Below are 18,880 nucleotides of genomic sequence, written 5' to 3'. Positions count from 1 at the left end.
GATTTCTTTTCTCCTTATATAGTCAGTGTTATATTTGAATTTGGAGTCAGTAACGTTTCTGGACTAGTATTCTTCTTTCCTTGAAACAAAATAAACAACAAATCCTAAACCTTAGACATTGCCAATAATTTTAAAGCTTCCTTTATTATTGTCCTTACTTCAAACTTTTCTCCTGTCTGAGTAGCTCATATTCGTAATCCATGAATAGACTACTGTTCTTATCAACTAAGAAATTGTGAGGAAATGGTTTTCATCTTTTAGGTGGTGACAACTACGGGAACCTTGGCCTTGGGAATCAACATGCCATGCAAATCTGTTGTTTTTGTACAAGATTCTGTCTATTTAGATGCTCTGAACTACAGGCAGGTAATGAGATACACAGATTTAAACATCACTACCAAGAGGTTTTAATCTCACATACATTTATAAACAAGAGCTACAGACATTTGTTTAAAAACTGAGTGAGTACAATACAACTGTCATATGGCCTAGTCAGGCTATCCAAATGTAAGGGATCATGGGAATATTGGAGTCCTTCTATAGAGAAGGAGAATGGTTGTGAATAACTTCACAGAAACATTTAAATAGATATACATTTTTTTGAGCCCTCAGTGGTACGGGGGTTAAACCGTTGAGCTGCTGAACTTGCTGACCGAAAAGTTGATGGTTCAAATCCAGGGAGCGGGGTGAGCTCCTGCTGTCAGCCCCAGCTTCTGCCAACCTAGCAGTTCAAAAACATGCAAATGTGAGTAGGTCAATAGGTACTGCTCTGGCGGGAAGGTAACAGCACTCCATGCAGTCATTCCGGCCACATGACCTTGGAGGCATCTATGGAAAAAGCCGGCTCTTTGGCTTAGAAATGGAGATGAGCACCACCCCCCAGAGTCAGACACGACTAGACTTAATGCCAGGGGAAAACCTTTACCTTTACCTATACAGTGTTTAATTCCAAATGTTTCTTGGCTACTTGCATTTTAATTTTTATTTCTTTGCCAGATGTCTGGACGGGCTGGGCGACGTGGCCAAGATTTGTTGGGAAATATCTATTTTTTAGACATTCCTATGCCCAAAATACAGAAACTCATAAAATCAAATGTTCCTGAGCTTCGAGGACAGTTTCCTTTGAGCATTTCTCTAATATTGAGACTCATGCTATTGGCTTCAAAGGCGGATGACAAGAAGGATGCAGAAGCAAAGGTTATCTTAAAACAGAACATTATCACATTAATCTTTTAATCTTGGAAAATTCTTGGAAATGTAGTTTAGATAAGTCGAGGACCTCTCTAGTTGAGAATTTTTAAGGGCCTGCCCTTCAGTTTTCACAGTGGGAGTAAATCTATTTTTAAAGGGAAAATGTAACATTCACTAGACATTGTAGTATTTTTGAGGTCTTCAACATCATTTTCTTAATGCCTAGAGGATTCTAAAATGAACAATAAGTGACATTGAAAGTATGACTGCATTTAAACTACAGCTAATTTTCCACATTTTCTGCAAAAGTAGGAAATTGTAACAAAAACTTTTTTGCTTGAGAGAACACCTCTTTAGGAACCTATAGACCCCCTCCCCTTTTCAATTGTGGTCAACGTCTGCTGGCAGTTGTGCTCGAGAACCTAGAGATTCTTAGAGGTGTGTTCTCGTTAGGAATTCTACATGAGCTACTTAGCTATGTATGTGCAACAGAATAACATCTTCTGGCACGACCCCACAATAGATGGTCCCTGCCAGCAAAACACAGAGAAAGTCCCTCAGTTCTTAGGCAGGGGAGGTACAGGCTCAAAGGATAGAATTTCCACATACTCTCTGAAATTTTTATCAGATAAGGTGATATTACATTAATATCATTTTTTCTCCTTTGATAGGTTTTATCTATATTGAAGCATTCACTTTTATCCTTCAAGCAACCCAGGGCTCTGGAAATGTTGAAACTCTATTTCTTGTTTTCCTTACAATTTCTTGTGAAGGAGGTAAAGTGCTAATTTCTTGAACAATGTGGGTTGTTCTTTTGTCCCTGACATGGGACAAAAACTCTTAGATTTGCCAGCCTATATAGATTTTGGGTAGGGGACAATTGCATAATAAGGGGGTGTCTATATTGATTGGATTGTGCACTTTCATTAGCAACATGGATCCCAAATTCTGGAACAGATATAATAGCCTAAAGAGAGAGAAAATGGAAGCTCACATTGCATGAGTGGAAAATGTTAGCAGTAAATTTGAGTAATTTTGGTTGGGGATGCAAATCTTTCCTTACTTTGTTTCCACACAACTGTATGCAAAATTCAAACAGTTTCACCATGCTGGTGAGATTATAAGAATATTTTGTACAGTATTTCATCATTTTCTTCATTGCATTTGTGGATCTTTTTGTGAAAAATTCAGTTTTTTGGTAGAGGCCAACAAAAATGTAAGTGAATAAGTGGAGGGTGTATGTGCATGAAAGAACTGGTCTTTTATCTCTTTGACAGCATTGACATTTTTCAGAGCAGTTGATATTTTAATATTCTTTACATTCTTTGTTTTTATTGAGACACATATCTGATGTCATCGCAAGCAGTAAAATGAGGTTTTGTCATTGTCTGTGGTGGTCACAGGACAGTTGTAATGAAACTCTTCTCATATTCCACCAACTGGTATTCTCTCTCAATTAGAAAATATCATTTCACATGTATTCTGGACACATTCTTATAGTGAACAATGGGCAAAATTTCATGCTAGCATTATCCCGTGTTAGATACAGATTCTCCCAGAAAAGGAATGTACCTTTGCCAAACTCATTTATTCCTCCCTCCAACGCCATATCCCGCTTTTTTTTGGGGGGGGGGGAGGAAGAGCTTCTACAAATGTTGACCACTTTTATTATAGTCCTAATTCACACCTAGGAATAACCAGAACTTGGCGTTTCAGTTTGTATACTACTGACAAGGAACAAATTAGAAATATTCATTTCAGTTAATCTTCTATGATAATTATCATTTTTATTAAACTTGTTTTATTTTTGTAGAACATTCATATATTTTACAGATGTCTTACACAATCATGAGATTGCTTCCTTTGCCAACAATACCTAGCTTACAGGTCTAGTGACACAAATGGAAAACAGGAATTTTACAGCTTGCTTTTTGAGCTGGAGCGAGGAAAGTAATCTGAATACATAAGAGCATTTTCATATTTTAGGGATATGTGGATCGCAAAGGTAATACAACTGGATTTTCTGGACTTGTAACTCATCTGCATTACCATGAACCTTCCAATATTGTTCTAGTTGAATTTCTCGTGAAAGGTTTGTTCCACAAGCTGTGTGAACCCAGCAAGATAAAACGTAAGTTGAGAAGTGTATGAATTGCTTCCTGCTTTCTTTCCCATCTTGTTTTGAGAAGAATGAGAGGTGAATGATTTATCAACCCATAATCCTGTGGTGGAAGCCATGTCCACTCAAGAAAACAGTGAATGAGGAACCTTGTGCTTTGTCAGTGTATATCTGTTTAGAATGGGGTTGTGAGTGGGTTGAACAGAGACTAGTTTCCATACACAGCTGATATATTATAACACTTCTTAACACTCCAGCCTTGTGGGGATTCTCTTGGCCAGTTTATCATATCACCTTTCTGATTCACAGTCAGCATCACACTACATTCTTATATCTCCTTCCACATTAGCTTTAGGCAATACCTTTCCTCTTGCTTTTACCCCCCAATGATTTGGTCTCCTTGTCATTCATAGTCAAAAAAATTTAAAATTTCTATTGCTATTTACATATGCCACCTGCTCATTCATAGCTATAAAGGTCTGTTCCCAGGAGCTTCACTCAATGCATCTGAGGAAGTAGATTCATATTTCTAAAAACATATACTACCAACTTCTGCCACTCAGTTAGTCTCAAAGGTGCTATAGGACCCCTTTTTACTTAAATCATGGGTAGGAATCACACTGCTTTCCATATGTTGTTGGACTGCAAGCCTTACCAGTCCTAATCAATGTAGCCAGAGATGAGGAATGGATGTTATGGCCCAACAACATCTGGAATGCTACGTAACTCCCACCTCAATAATATAGGATGGCAGTTAAAGTCAAAGCTGATATTTGATTTTTTTTTTTACAATTGCACAGACAAATATTTTTAATGCATGACATTTGAATGCCACTCACTTGCTTTATACTGGCCAACATTCTATGCCAGTTGTATATGTAACTGGGTCTGAATTTACATACTGAGGTTAGAATTTTGTAAAGGACTTCTGTATATGCAGATTTTCTTCCACATCAGATGTACTTTTGGGGACACTTTTAGGGCTGGTATTTTCTTTCTTCATGTCACTCAAAATCTCCATTCCTCCCTTCTGATTTACTGAAAAGCCCCTGAAGCTGTTCCACATGACCATTCTGTGCTTTGCAGCAAGCAGGTAGGCACAGAGAAATATCTGGATACACTCCATAGCTGGATGTGAAATGATGACATTAGTGCTGAGATCTTCCAAGGGCTTCAGCACTACTCAGACCTGCTCAGGTAATTTCATATCTGGCTACGATAATGTAGTCAGATGTTTTTCCAGTCCTGGCTAATCACTGCGAAGCATGGAATTGCCATGTCTGAGAGTTTCAGGGGATTATCAGTAAATAACCAGGATTGTTTATGGCTCTCCATGCAGATATTTATGCATATACTAAGGGAATGTAGGATTGAGGTTGGAGTGTTCTATGTAACCTTGTATGGAATGGCAACATTGCATAATAGAATAGGCCTGCATATATATTTTTATATGTAATGACATTACTTCTGCAACTCTATCTTTCCAATCTTGAATTGAATGTGAATAATCCACAATTGGTGCAATGTCAATAAGGGCCAGTATGGCCCATGAACTGCACTTTGTCCAATCTTGATTTAAAATTTAAGAGGGAAAAAATTGGGACCCAAAAATTTGTTAACATTTTGAGTTTAGTATTCACCAAGGTCTGTACATGCTCATCAAAGCAATAATTTGATACATGGCGGATTTCTGAACCAAAACAGGATCAAACGTTTTCTCTAGTGATGTGATGGAAACATTGGTGCTAGTATTGGCACATCTTTTTGGAAGAAGATTTCTTCCTGCTGTCAATTCTGGAAGGAAGTTTTATCAGTCAAAGGTAAGATCTACAACTTGTTCTTTTTTTACTGAAAAACTGGGAAACAACATTAGCTGCTAACATTACATATTCCCCATCTGCAATCTACTTCAACAAATTATGTAAGTTTTAGTTAGCTAATCTTTTATTTCAGGTAATTTTGAAATAATCATTTGTCTTTTCTGTTTGAATAATGTAATAAGAAAATGCACTTAATTTAAATCTGGAGTTGGTTTTAGTTCTTTCACCTAATCTGAGAGTGTATCTTCATTGTTTAGTAAAATGCAGTGTGGATACACTTGTAGTTTTTTTAAAAGAAAAAAACTATGAAAGAAGTTTATCCTTCCCCACATATCAAGGCTATATAAACTTGAATTTTCTTCTGCTGTAGTTGTGACTTCTTAAATAAGAGACACTTGTAATAATGTATGGATGTGGCAACCTACTTCTATGTGATCGAAATAAAAGGTTTGTTGCAGCCTGTCCAATCTCAGAGTTGGAGATACATATATTTCACCCAGTTCTTTGTGTATTGCCTACCTTTGTTCTCCTTGTCTTTGATCTTGTTTCTTCCTGAAATACAGAACTAGTTTAGGCAATTATTCTCTGAAGTTACAAAAACACAATACATTATATGGAAATAACTGTGACTATATATCTTAAAACAAAAAAATACAAGATATAGGTCAACTGTCATGTTTTATTGTCTTTTAGGAAAAAATCTAAACTTACTGAGTATAATGGTTGAAATTTCCATATTGATTTCAATCTCTTCTAAGAAAATAATTATGCTTTTAGGTGTTTCTTAAAGATCTCCCAAAAGATTTTGCTGATGCTTTGCATGAATACAATTGCAAAATTGAAGAGAATTTTAGACAATTTTTGAAGATAGTGTCATCTTTGGCTGATATGAAGCAAGAATACAAACTGCCACTTTCAAAATTTGGTGAGAAAGCATTTTGTATATTTTGTTTCAATAAAACAGGTATATATGTGGAAGTTTGGAGCTAAGAGTTTTGTGCAATATTTCTATTGAGGAATTCAGATTGAAAGCCTAAATAGAAATACTAATCCCTGGGCATGATATAACACTTATTAGAAGAATGCAAATGACTCATAAAAATCAGAAATTGCAAGAAAGTTGAAGTTTTGTAAGTTGAAAGTCTTTCCGAAGCGTCAACGTAGCCTACTCCAAAAATGTAAGAATTGAAGCTGACTCCCAAACCTTCTTGTAAGTTTTTTTTGTAAAGCTTGGAAGGTTCCCAGTCAGTTTGATTTCAGTGCAAGGCAAGAAAGCAAGCTGCTACTAGTAAAAGGAAGCATTTACTTTACTTACCATATCTGGCAGGCTCCCTTGCCTCCTTACCATATCTGGCAGGCTCTCCCTAATGGCTTCTCCGCTTGAATACTTCATGATGGCTTGATTTTCCGTGAAGACAAGGAGAATTGCATTTTGGGAATACATAGAATTTGGGAAATGTAGTTTGGGAAGAGGAGCAGCCCTATGCCAAAGAATTCAGACTCTGTTTTAAACTAAATTTCCCAGTATCCATCAAAATTAAAATGCATCAATCAGGAGAGGAGAGAGGATTCGTCCCTCCCCTAAGCAGATGGTTTTTTCAAAACGTTAAAAAAATTGCTAAAATCATTAGATGTATTATTATTTCTGAAAGTTGGGGGGGGGGAATGATCCCCTGTTATCTTGTGTCATTAGATGGAAAAATCAAGGAGCTAGCTATTGTTTTTTTTTTTTAAATGTTGTTTTAAAAGCTTTAAAAATACTCCAAAATTCTGTGGGTAAGTAAAGTGTTATGAAACTTGATGGGCAAAGAGTGGTAAATGTGTTCTACCATTGTAGCAAGTTTCAATCCAGTAGCTTTAAAAATGAGGGAGATAGGAGATCCTGAAGTTTCCCAATAATACTAAGCGAGGAGCCAAATATCTGCTTTCAACTACATTTCACAGACTGCATCAGCATCAGAAGACAGGCACCAATCCGGATAGAGAGAGAGGTTTGCCCCTCTGGTGTGGGCTGGTCCATGAGGTCACAAATAGTTGGAAGCGACTGAACAAATAAATAACAAACACCAGCCATGAAATATGCAAAGAGGAGGACTGTGACGGATCTCTCTTTAATAACTAAACTAATCCCTTTGCTGGACTGGAAAAAAATAATGACCTAAATTATTGAGTTGGGGTTCTCCTCCAACTCTATAGGGAAAGCATATTATTATTATTTATTTATTTGCCACATTTATACCCCCCCCCTCCTTTCTCAACTCCGAAGGGGACTCAAGGCGGCTTTACATATAGGCAACTATTTAATGCCTTAAAACTATTAAAATAGACATTGTGAAACAGAATTTAAAATACATTAAAACATTTAAAAACATTTCATTCACTATTAACCATGTTATCCGCAATTGTATTCCTGGCCATTCCAATAATCATTACCCATAATTCCATATCCATCTATTGTACTACCATTGCTCTCCGAAGGTTTGATCCCAAAGCTATATTATCACTTTCATTTGAAAGGTCAGGAGGGAGGGGGCTGATCTAATATCCCTGGGGAGGGAATTCCATAGCTGAGGGGCCACCACTGAGAAGGCCTATTCCTGAGAAAGGATAGCTAACACTCCAGAAGACAGGAGCAGAATTCAAAACGATTTTGACAGACTAGAGAGCTGGGCCGAAACTAACAAAATGAAGTTCAACAGGGACAAATGCAAGATACTTCACTTTGGCAGAAAAAATGGAATGCAAAGATACAGATTGGGGGACTCCTGGCTCGACAGCAGTACGTGTGAAAAAGACCTTGGAGTCCTCGTGGACAACAAGTTAAACATGAGCCAACAATGTGATGCGGCAGCTAAAAAAGCCAACGGGATTCTGGCCTGCATAAATAGGGGTATAGCATCTAGATCATGATCCCCCTCTATTCTGCCTTGGTCAGACCACACCTGGAATACTGCGTCCAATTCTGGGCACCGCAGTTGAAGGGAAATGTTGACAAGCTGGAAAGCGTCCAGAGGAGGGCAACTAAAATGATTAAGGGTCTGGAGAACAAGCCCTATAAGGAGTGGCTTAAAGAACTAGGCACGGGGCTGTGGCACAGGCTGGTGAGCAGTCAGCTGCAGCCAGCTGCAACAAATCACTCTGACCAAGAGGTCATGAGCTCGAGGCCAGCTCGGAGCTGTGTTTGTCTCTGTCTTTGTTCTGTGTTAAGGCTTTGAATGTTTGCCTTATATGTGCAATGTGATCCGCCCTGAGTCCCCTTTGGGATGAGAAGGGCGGAATATAAATACTGTAAATAAATAAATAAATAAAATGTTTAGCCTGCAGAAGAGAAGGCTGAGAGGAGACATGATAGCCATGTACAAATTAGTGAAGGGAAGTCATAGGGAGGAGGGAGCAAGCTTGTTTTCTGCTGCCCTGGAGACTAGGACGTGGAACAATGGCTTCAAACTACAGGAAAGGAGATTCCACCTGAACATCAGGAAGAATTTCTTCACTGTGAGGGCTGTTCTGCAGTGGAACTCTCTGCCCTGGACTGTGGTGGAGGCTTTTAAGCAGAGGCTGGATGGCCGTCTGTCGGGGGTTCTTTGAATGTGATTTCCTGCTTCTTGGCAGGGGGTTGGACTGGATGGCCCATTCTATGATTCTATGAAATCAGGAACAAATTTTCTTTATTATTAAAAATGTTTTTATAAAAAAATTTGAAAATTCATCAAAAATCTGTGGATAAGTCAAATGTTCTGAAATTTGGTGAGCTAACAGAGGTATATGTGTTTTACCACAGTCACAAGTTTCATGAGGATAGCTCAAAAACTTAGGAATAGAAGCCGCTGAATTTTCCCCACTGACTGATGTTTTCTCAATTGCGCATGTGCATCTGCCATTAGCAAAGTAATTACGAAGATTCGTAAGCTTAGAGTTTCAAAATTTTCACTACCAAAATTTCAGAAAGACTTTAAAAATGAAGCACCAGCCCCTGGTTTTTGGAAAGCGTTTAGAACCATTTTTAATGGATCACGCATGCCTACTAACTATAATGATACCAGTCAATTATAATGATTTGTCGGCCTGAACAGAATTGTTATATTAGCTGTATCTCTATCCATTTTTGAATCTCTACATAGTCTGGAAAGTGGACAATAATACGTTTGGATTAAAATTTAAGAAGGTTCACCTGCTTTTGGATTAGGTTGTCTTTGGTCACTTTCTTTTAACTAAAAGTATAAAAGAAAAGGAAGAAAGAACAGAAGCAGACATATCAGGGGATATTAGAAAATAAAATATTATGTCTGTATAAAAGTAGAGGTGAACTTGTCACATAATTATTATAAATGTAAATATTAATATGCAAATTATTTAATATATAAAAATGAAATAAGTATCAAATCTATTATCAAATTACAATAGGGTTGTGTGCCGATTGATTAATTCACATTGTCCATGTGTTTTATCAGATTTTTCAAGTAAGAAGCAACCTGACTCTCCGCTTGCATCTCACTTAATGAGTTGTGATGAGGGAAGGACAGCAGTTTCACCATTTGTGTGCCTTTCAGGAAATACAGAAATTGATTTGTTCCATGCAGAGACGGTTGACAGTGTAAGTGAGAACAATTTATCCATTATTACTAAAGTTTTAATGTGTAAAAGTATTCTGAAAAAAAATATGAATAAACATATCATAGTTAGTAGATGATAGTGTTAGGTAAAGTAATCTTATATACACTTAAATGTTTACTTATATAAAGTAAATATACACACATACTAAATTGTCCAAATTATCTAGTAAGGAAGTATAAATGTACCCACTTGATACTAGTAAAATTCTAAACCAAGGATCGGGGATTCTATCAAGCATCAAATTTTCATGGATGTTGGCAGGTACAAGTAGATTTATGTGATGTATAAAATTTAAGTACGCCTTGCTCTTCAAGAAGAGTGTTATCAAGAGAGGCCTTATGTTTTAAAAATACTGGGAGATTAAAAAATTGGGAAAAGCAAGAACTATGGACTAAGGCTGTGTGCTTAAAACCAACAGAATAGGTTTCTTTTTATCCAGAAGCATGTGAAAAAAGTTACCTACCTTTTTCTTCTGTGCTCATATATAATGTATTGAGACATTGGCAATAAAATAGTTATCAAAGAGCAGATGTAGTAATTTGAAAGTTGGCCTAGGTGTCTGGGAGTTGTGCTTGTGTCTTTCATTTGTAAGATTTCTTCTGAGGTGGTTTGGCACTGCTTTTGAAGCTGAAAAGGTGTAATATGCCTAAAATCATCGAGTAAGGTTCCATGGTTGAGCTGGGACTAGAAACGTAGTCTTCTGGGACTTTTTTTTTTTTTTACATAACACCTTTATAGAACTATGATTCCAAACTAACACCCATATTGCATCCAGTGGAATCCTGGAGTTTGTAGTCCGGTGAGACTCTAGAGCTCTCTGACTGAGAATTCTAAATCCTTAAACTTTGAATCCCAGATTTCTAAGGGAGTAAACTATGACAGTTAGAGTGGAACCATTGTGTTATAATTGTTTAGTGTGATAATGCTCCAAAAGTTCTAATTCATCCCTTGGACCATGAGATCATGCTGGTTTTTATGATTCAACCATAGGTGCCCAAAATTATTTGGCCTACTGCCCCCTTTCCAGAAAAAATATTACTCGGCGCCCTGGAAATTATATATTTTTAAATTTTAATAGCAATTAAACAGAAGGATATATGTACCTGTGGCCATCACCACTCCCCTGGATTGCTGCAGCGCTCACCAGGGGGTGGTAATGCCCACTTTGGGAATCACTGAACCATCACCAGCTATAGAAATTCATTCTGTGACCCCAAACTTACCCTTGATTTATACATGGGATTGACTTCTATATGAGTGTGTAATAAAACATAGATAAAAAACTAAAACACGAATGATAGGATTTGTAACTGATATGGAAAGGAAAACGTATTGAAACAGTCTCTGTTAATAAACATATTTCCTTGGAAAAAGAAATAATATAGCATACCACTATTTTCAAGGCATTATAAAATTTTTAGCATGGCATAGTTTGAGAAATTAACCTCTCCCTTCCCTTCAAACACATGGGCCTTTTGGTTTGAATCTCATCCAGGATGTTCATTCATTGAAGACAGTTTTGTGATAATGTAACAAAGGGACCAGCAAAGCAACCAAACAGTGTGAACAGGGAAACCTCTTGTATTGTTTCTACAGGTCATTTTGCACACAATCGGCATTAAAGCTGCCAACATTCCTGTTTTCTGTTCTAAGAAATATGATAGGAAGGGAAGAATTATGCCACAGAATGCCTATATCCTTGATTTTTACAAACATGGATCTTTGGTAGCAATGGAACAGGACAACGGGTACGTATGATATAATGTATTTCCTTGTCAATATAAATAAAAACCACTAGGACCCCTTCCCCCAAATGAACACTAATAATTGATTTCCATCCAGGTGTAAACATGTGCAACAGGAGATACAGAAGCAGAATTTCCTACCTCTCCTTCTTATATCAGCTGCTTTAACTCCTGGGGATGTTAAATAGAGCAATGCTTCTTAAAAATCTTCCACCCAAGACCTCTTTTTGCCCGAGAAATTTTATGCCACCTCAGATATATAAAATAGAAGACGGAGGAGAGACTGGGCTACAGGCTGAGAAAAGGAAATGTGGTTTGTTTGGGTAAAGATGGAGGAGGGTTGGGTTGCAGGTTGAGTAAGGGAAAGAGTGATGTGTCTGAGAGAAGATGCAGGAGGGACTAGGCTTCGCCCAAACACACATTTGTTTTTGCTTTTTCCCAACCTGCAACCCAACCATTCCTCTAGTTTTACCCAAACCACTTTTTGGTTTTCCCCAACTTGATGCCTAATCCCTCCTCTGTCTTCACCCCCTTTCCTGCACGGCAGATAGTTTTGGGGTGGGGTGGCATTTATGGAAGGAAAGTCAGTTTCTTCACCCAAAGGTAGGACTACTGTGCAGGTTGTATGAAGCTGCAGTTGTTGCTGTGATTCCTTCAGTCTTGTGGCCAAATTTTTCATTACCCCAGCCATTCACTTATGCGATCCCATTTTTGGTCACAACCCCAAGTTTAAGAAGCTTTGATATAGATAGTTCAGAATCAGATTGGGCTCTGTTGCAGAGGGGGTCTTCAAAAACTGGGCATGGGTACTTTTTTGAATAAAGCTCCTCAGAGGGAATGTGTCTTGGCTTCAGTTTGTAGGATGCCTTCTTCCCCCCAACTAACACACACCGCTTTCAGGAGCTTTCACTCAAACCTGTAGAAAGACAACATATCTGGTTAAGTTACTTTACTTGCTTGTGCATGGATCTAAGTCACAATCTTCTTGTATGTTTAATAACAGCTAGTTTTACTGGGTTCTGCCATTCCATCAGTACTGTATGGCTGGCTGGCTGGCTGGCTGGCTGGCTGAATGAAACTTTTGAATACATTAGCTACCTTGATTTCCTGTGCCTTCAAAAATTTTTTTAAAAAAAACTTATGCATTCACACCTGAATAAAAGATTTCATTCTTGAGTCTACTACCCTGTTTCCCCGAAAATAAGACAGTGTCTTATATTAATTTTTGCTCCCAAACATGTGCTAGGTCTTATTTTCAGGGGATGTCTTATTTTTTCATGAAAAAGAATTCACATTTATTGTTGGACAAAGAAAAGAGAACATTTATTATATACTGTACAGAGTTGTCATCAAAAAAACAACATAACCATATATCTGCTTTGAAATGGATGATATGAGTCTAAACCATCCTAGGAAACAGGTTTCTGAATTCAGATTATTTGTTTTGAAGTGGGTGATATGAGTCAAAACTGTCACAAAATCCAGGTTTCTGAATCCAGATTATCTGCTTTGAAGTGGATGATATGAGTCTAAACTTTTTAAACTGGGGGCCAGTTCAGTGTCCCTCTGACCATTGGAGGGCTGACTATAGTTAAAAAAAACTATGAACAAATTCCTAGGCACGTTGCACATATCTTATGAGCCTGCTTTTGGCTAATGAGATGCTCAATGTCTGTTCCCCCAGGCAGGAAGCAGCCAGGCCTTGAAGCTGCAAGGCTTTTCAATACTAATCAAGGTGATTAATTTCAACATTCACACTTGCCTCAAGCAGACAAGAGTTCTTTCACCCACCTGGACATTATTCCACAGATATATAAACCTCACTTGCCTAGTTTCCAACAGACCTCACAGCCTCTGAGGATGTCTGCCATAGATGTGTGTGAAATGTCAGGAAAGAATGCTTCTGGAACATAGCCTAGAAAACCCACAGCAACCCAGTGATTCCAGTGATTTATTACTGAAGCAGAAGGTGAGGGAGGGACTTTAGGACCCAGCTCGTCCTTTTCGTCTCCTTCCTTCCTCTTCTATCAAAGAAGTGGGCGGAGCCGTAGGAGCCCGCTCGCCGTTCTGCTGTTTTTCCTCTTCTCTTCCAAATTTGCAAGAGACAGCATTTGCAAACAGCCTGCAGAAGCAGCCCCGCGGAAGAAGAAACAGCAGCAGCAGCCCCTCGGCAGGGAGCACGTCCCCGCTGCCATCTTCCCCATCAGGTCCTGGAAGTGCCTGGATGTACAAACGGCAGGCAGGCAAGCAAGCAAGCAAGGAGCCCACCATGCTGTCGAGTAAGGCATGGAGGGCCCCTTCTTGCTTGCTTGCCTGCCTGCCGTTTGTACATCCAGGCACTTCCCGCACCAGAGGGGGAAGATGGCAGCGGGGATAAATCCAGCAAGGACGAGTTGAGTATGGGGGCTGGGCCTCCCGGGGAGCTGGGGAGGGAGAAAAGGGGCTGGGTGGCAGAGTCTTTTTCTTCTTTGAGCCCCTTGATGGCTGGCCCAGGCTAGAGTAAGAGGAAAGGGAAGGGGAGGAGGGCTCCTTCCTCGGCGGTGGCTTCGTCCTGCTAGGTCTTACTTTCCGGGGAGGTCTTATATTTGGCCAGTCACCAAAATCTCTACTAGGTCTTACTTTATGGGGATGTCTTATTTTCGGGGAAACACGGTATGTCTCGGTTGATTAACAATACAAATATGGTATAACTTTGTAAACTTGTTTTTTCCTTTAGTATACATGAAGGAGAAGCTTATTATTTGCTGAAGGACTTTTCTCTTGCTCTTCAAGCAATCAGGTATGCAAAACACACACACACACACACACACATATATATAATGGGTTTATAATGATTCTTGCATATTTATAATGAGTCTTGATTATTGGAAAATGCCAATGGTTTGGTTCCTTTTGTGGTCTTGAGACATCTTTATGCTAGTTGTTTCCAAGTATGCTATATGGTCAATGAGATGTCATAATAGAGATCACCTTCAAATTTCAATGGAGATTTTATTAAAAATCAATGTACAGTATTTAGAAAATATGGTGTTTGATAAGACAATCATGATTAGGAACTATTTTTGTAGCCTTCACTAGATTTGTGGATGGTTTAACACTCCAGTTTTTTTAAATTACCATTAGTCCTAAATATTACAATAATGAAGGATGGTGTGAGTGGATGTCCTACAATAGCTACAATCCCCCTCCATTTTAAATTTCTCTCTGTTGCCATGTGATCTCACTGAGGCTTTATACCTAGTAGGTGAAAACCTTTGTTGGACTTTCCAATCTTTTAAAGAAAGGATGCATTCATACTGATAGAAAAAACCCCTCTGATTTTGTTTGTTATTCTGATGTTATACTTGGTTAGAATAACCCAACCCAGGGGTAAAGGATACAAATTTTCTCTATGGATTGGGTTTCTAGGTTCTTCACAATTTTTCTAATGTAAATGTAAATGTTTTATTTTAAAAAACACGTTTGTCTATAGGCTGATTCTTTTATGATAGGAGCCAAACTGGGTAGAGATAGTGTGCTTTTACCAGGAAGTCTCTCAGTGAATTTCAAAACAAATCAATTTTGCCTTGAAATTTGTTCCGAAGGTAGCTGCTCTTGGAGATCAGATGCCCTTCATTCAATGGGACAAATGGCCTCTGATTAGGTTCAGAAATATTAATACATCTACTGATTTTTAGGGAGGAGAGCATGTGATAGAGCAAGTCTGGCTGTGCCTTCCAGGAGAGTTTTATTGTGCTCAAAAACAAGATGGCTCAGAGACATATGAAAACAAATGAACTTCTTCCAAAATTTTCAAAGATATGTGCTTTGATTTGTCTCTGTTCAAGGGGGGGAGGGCTCTGGATTTGTAAGTCGCATCGTAAATACAAATTTGCTGAAATTTGCTGAAATATGTACTTATGATTCTCATTTGAACTCAGCTAGTCTCAACCCTAGCTGAGTAAATGTTTCTTGGCTCTGATACGCATAATAGAGCACCGTACAACAACAACAATTTCATTTCTTATCCACCTCTCCTTGTGGTTCCAAGCAGGTTACAACATTGCTAAATAAACATGATCACTATAAACATATATAAAATGCACATATTACAATGTATTTCTACAAAATACATATATTAAAATACACAGAGTGAAGATTAAAATATAGTGAACACAAGATGAGAGTTTAAAATTAATGATTAAAATTAGATCTCCCTGAAGGAATACCCCTAGTTAGCTCTTGGAATAAGCGAGTCCTACTGCGATCTTCCTAGAGTTACACTTGAGGAGCAGCAAAGTGGAAAATCTCTAGCTCTATCTTTTGCATTTTAATTTGACATGACAAAAAGAATTCAGAATGCTTTACCTGTTTGAGACCAGAGAATATAATTTCTGGTCATTGTGTTTTTCATCTAGCAAAAGATCTTTGATTCCTGGAATGCCTGGATTCAATTTCTTCTATAGAGGTATTTAACTCCCATTTTCTTTTCTCCTTTTTTCTACCCTTAGTGTTTCTTTGCGTGAACTTTGTGACAATGAAGTTGATAATGTTGTTCTGGCATTTGAGCAATTAACCACAGACTACTGGAGTAAACTGGAAAAGGTGTAAGGACACATCAAGAAATGACCACTAAAGGGAAAAGCATACCCTTCGATTTCATTTACTTTTGAGAACCTTAGGCAGACTGTTATATATAAGATTAACAAGACTTTTAGTTAAAGTCAATTTATTTGAATTGTGTTTAAACTATAGAACAACCAGAGAAATCAGGAGAAAATGATTACATGCTTGATTATACTGAGGTACCTTTGTATTTTGTAAAGTGAACAATAAAATACGTAAAATAAAATGACAATTCTAGTCCTGTGAAGACACTTGTCCCAGAAAATATTTTTTTGTTAAGGGATAATGCTTTATTTTAATTGAACTGCAATCAAAGTCAACTGCAGAAAATATTGTGCATTTTTGTCTGTTAATTTTTAACTGAATAGAGAAAATTAAATAAATCTTTGTTTCCTAAGAAAATGCTGGTCTCCGTTTTTGGCATGTTTCTCCCCACAAACCCGAGATTCATTTAAAACACATTATTCCTAAAAACACATTAATTCAGCCTTATTGAATACGGTGTTGAGAATCAGTAACCAACATGAAAAATGCCCTTCTAGTTAAGGTGATTTCATTTGCAAGACAGCAAGAATTATTCCCTTTTCAAATACAAAACCTTAAAAAAGCAAAGTAAAAAGCACTGTAATATGTATTTTGCTGATGGTAGCACCTACTCTGGGGTTCTCAGAGGGTAAATCACAGCAGTTGCCCTCCCTCTATGAATAGTGGTATAGAGCAAGGATAGGAAAAATGTAGTTCTCAACCTCCCTTTTACACCCTCAAGGAAGGGGAACCTGGAAACCACCAACTTGCATCTTCAGGATGTGCAGAATATCCTTGAGAATGTAACAACCATTTAATTCTATGTAGCTCAACATAAAACATCTACATACGCAGTGTATACTTTTCTTTCTCACAGAAAGGTCTAACGGCAAGCAGGCCCCAGGAATTTCCTTTTTCCAAACTTCTGTGCTTCAACAATTTGTGTTTTGCAACTCTTTCCCAAATGTTATGAGTGTCTTCCCTTATGGAGAGTTCTCCACCCCCTCCAAGTTTTCCACTTGTTCTCCATCGAACATCCCTGTCCTTTTGTGTTCGGCCACACTCCACCACTCCTCCTTTACTTGAGTTTCTTCTAGCGTTGTTTATTCTTGGGTGGTTCCGTTACACTTATGCTTCAAAAACAACTCCATCCTCCAGGTTTCCCCTCAAAATCCAGGGCAAAACCAACTGTTGTGGTGTATGTTTCATGTCTCTTTGTGTACGTGCCCTCAAGTCACCTGTTGCCTCATGGATTTTTGGGGAGGGATACTTGGAGGTGATTTTGAAATGTTGCCTACAGAATTTGCTATTTGTTGGTATGCTTCCAAATACTAACCTTGATTCATAGGAGAGAAAGCTTGTTATTGGATCAACTTTGGCCTCATTTTAATAGCATCTCAGTGTAGCATAAAAATCCACAGGTGGGCCTTACACTACAGTCCCCCCCCCAAAAAAAACTTACTTTGAAGCTGTGAAACCCCTTTGCAAGCTCCTCGTAACCCACTGTGCTAGACAGATGGCCTTGATAAGCCAGAGGCTTGCTGGACCCGCTCCTGCCCTCGAGCACTAACATTCTACAACGTTCTTGCTGATAAGAGCCAGACAAAGGGAGAGTACAGGGTGTGAAACATAGAACATGACATGAAATCACCTGTTTGTCTTAACCAATTAATGATTGACACCCCCAAAGGGTGGCTCGGTACTGTGAAACTGTAAAAACTAATGTAGCAGCATCTCTCAGGGTTTCTCCATTTTGGGGGCACCACTGGAACTCCAGTTCTCTGTACCTTTTTTCTACCTTTTTTTAACCTTGAAAAAAAAATCTGAGAGCAAGAAATAGCCGGTTACTTTGCTGGCTGTGTCTCTAAAACTGCACCTTTTAAGAGATTGGGGTAACACCTTTAGACAGGATTCTGTGCTTCAATGTGAGCAGGGCAGATTGGAGGTCTGGCTTGCACTCTCATAACCAGACACACAATGACATCAGCGTTGAGATTGTCGGGGTCCTCTAGAGGTCTCAGCACATCTGTAATTATATGCATCCAGCTTTGTCAGTTGGGGAATTGTCAGATGATTTGCTGAACCTGCTGGCTCACTTCTAAGCACAAAATATCTGTACATCCTGCTTCGGGGCCCTGAAGTAGGTAAGGAGAGGGCACAAAGGATAATACCAATCCCCATAGTGTCCTCCAAGACATCCACATGCATAAGGGACACATATGCATGTTGTTGTATCCTGTTATATTCCAACCTTTATCTGGAATATTATTGCTTATCAGCTCCAGGTGATTTTACTTTTGTTGAACACAACTTGGAGAGCCTAATTGTATGGGCTTGTCTTGGGACCTTTCCACATTGCCCTTTACCTCAGCTAATTATAAGTACCACTGCAATTGGACCAGCCTCTGGTGGTGTAGTGGATTAAAGCCTCATGACTTGAAGGTTGGGTTGCTGACCTGAAAGCTGCCAGGTTCGAATCCCACCTGGGGAGGGCGTGGATGAGCTCCCTCTATCAGCTCCAGCTCCATGCGTGGACATGAGAAGCCTCCCACAAGGATGGTAAAAATATCAAAAAACATCCTGGCGTCCCCTGGGCAACGTCCTTGCAGACGGCCAATTCTCTCACTCCAGAAGCGACTCAAGTTGCTCCTGACACGAAAAAACAAAACAAAAAAAACACCCTCAGCTAAGAGGACATAAAATGCTTCAAATCAGAGCTAACAGAAAAATTCATGCTTGCCAATCAAACAGCATATGGACTA

General features: G+C 38.6%; 1 protein-coding gene across 1 annotated transcript in view; it reads left to right on the top strand.

The window, feature by feature from the left end:
- Positions 1-16,496, top strand: part of ddx60 (DExD/H-box helicase 60) — a 62,701-nt gene extending 46,205 nt beyond the window's left edge. Inside the window, exons 30-39 of the mRNA XM_003223714.4 lie at positions 262-366; positions 997-1,197; positions 1,863-1,967; positions 3,178-3,322; positions 5,015-5,130; positions 5,908-6,055; positions 9,582-9,724; positions 11,341-11,492; positions 14,206-14,268; positions 15,980-16,496. Coding sequence (XP_003223762.3) covers positions 262-366; positions 997-1,197; positions 1,863-1,967; positions 3,178-3,322; positions 5,015-5,130; positions 5,908-6,055; positions 9,582-9,724; positions 11,341-11,492; positions 14,206-14,268; positions 15,980-16,079 — 1,278 coding nt within the window. The 3' untranslated portion in view covers positions 16,080-16,496. The remainder of the gene's footprint in view (positions 1-261; positions 367-996; positions 1,198-1,862; positions 1,968-3,177; positions 3,323-5,014; positions 5,131-5,907; positions 6,056-9,581; positions 9,725-11,340; positions 11,493-14,205; positions 14,269-15,979) is intronic.
- The last annotated feature ends 2,384 nt before the right edge of the window (positions 16,497-18,880 follow it).

This window comes from Anolis carolinensis, chromosome 5, assembly GCF_035594765.1.
Source record: "Anolis carolinensis isolate JA03-04 chromosome 5, rAnoCar3.1.pri, whole genome shotgun sequence".
Taxonomy (NCBI): domain Eukaryota; kingdom Metazoa; phylum Chordata; class Lepidosauria; order Squamata; family Dactyloidae; genus Anolis; species Anolis carolinensis.
Note: the sequence above shows the minus strand (reverse complement) of the source record. Positions and strands in the feature narration are given on the sequence as shown.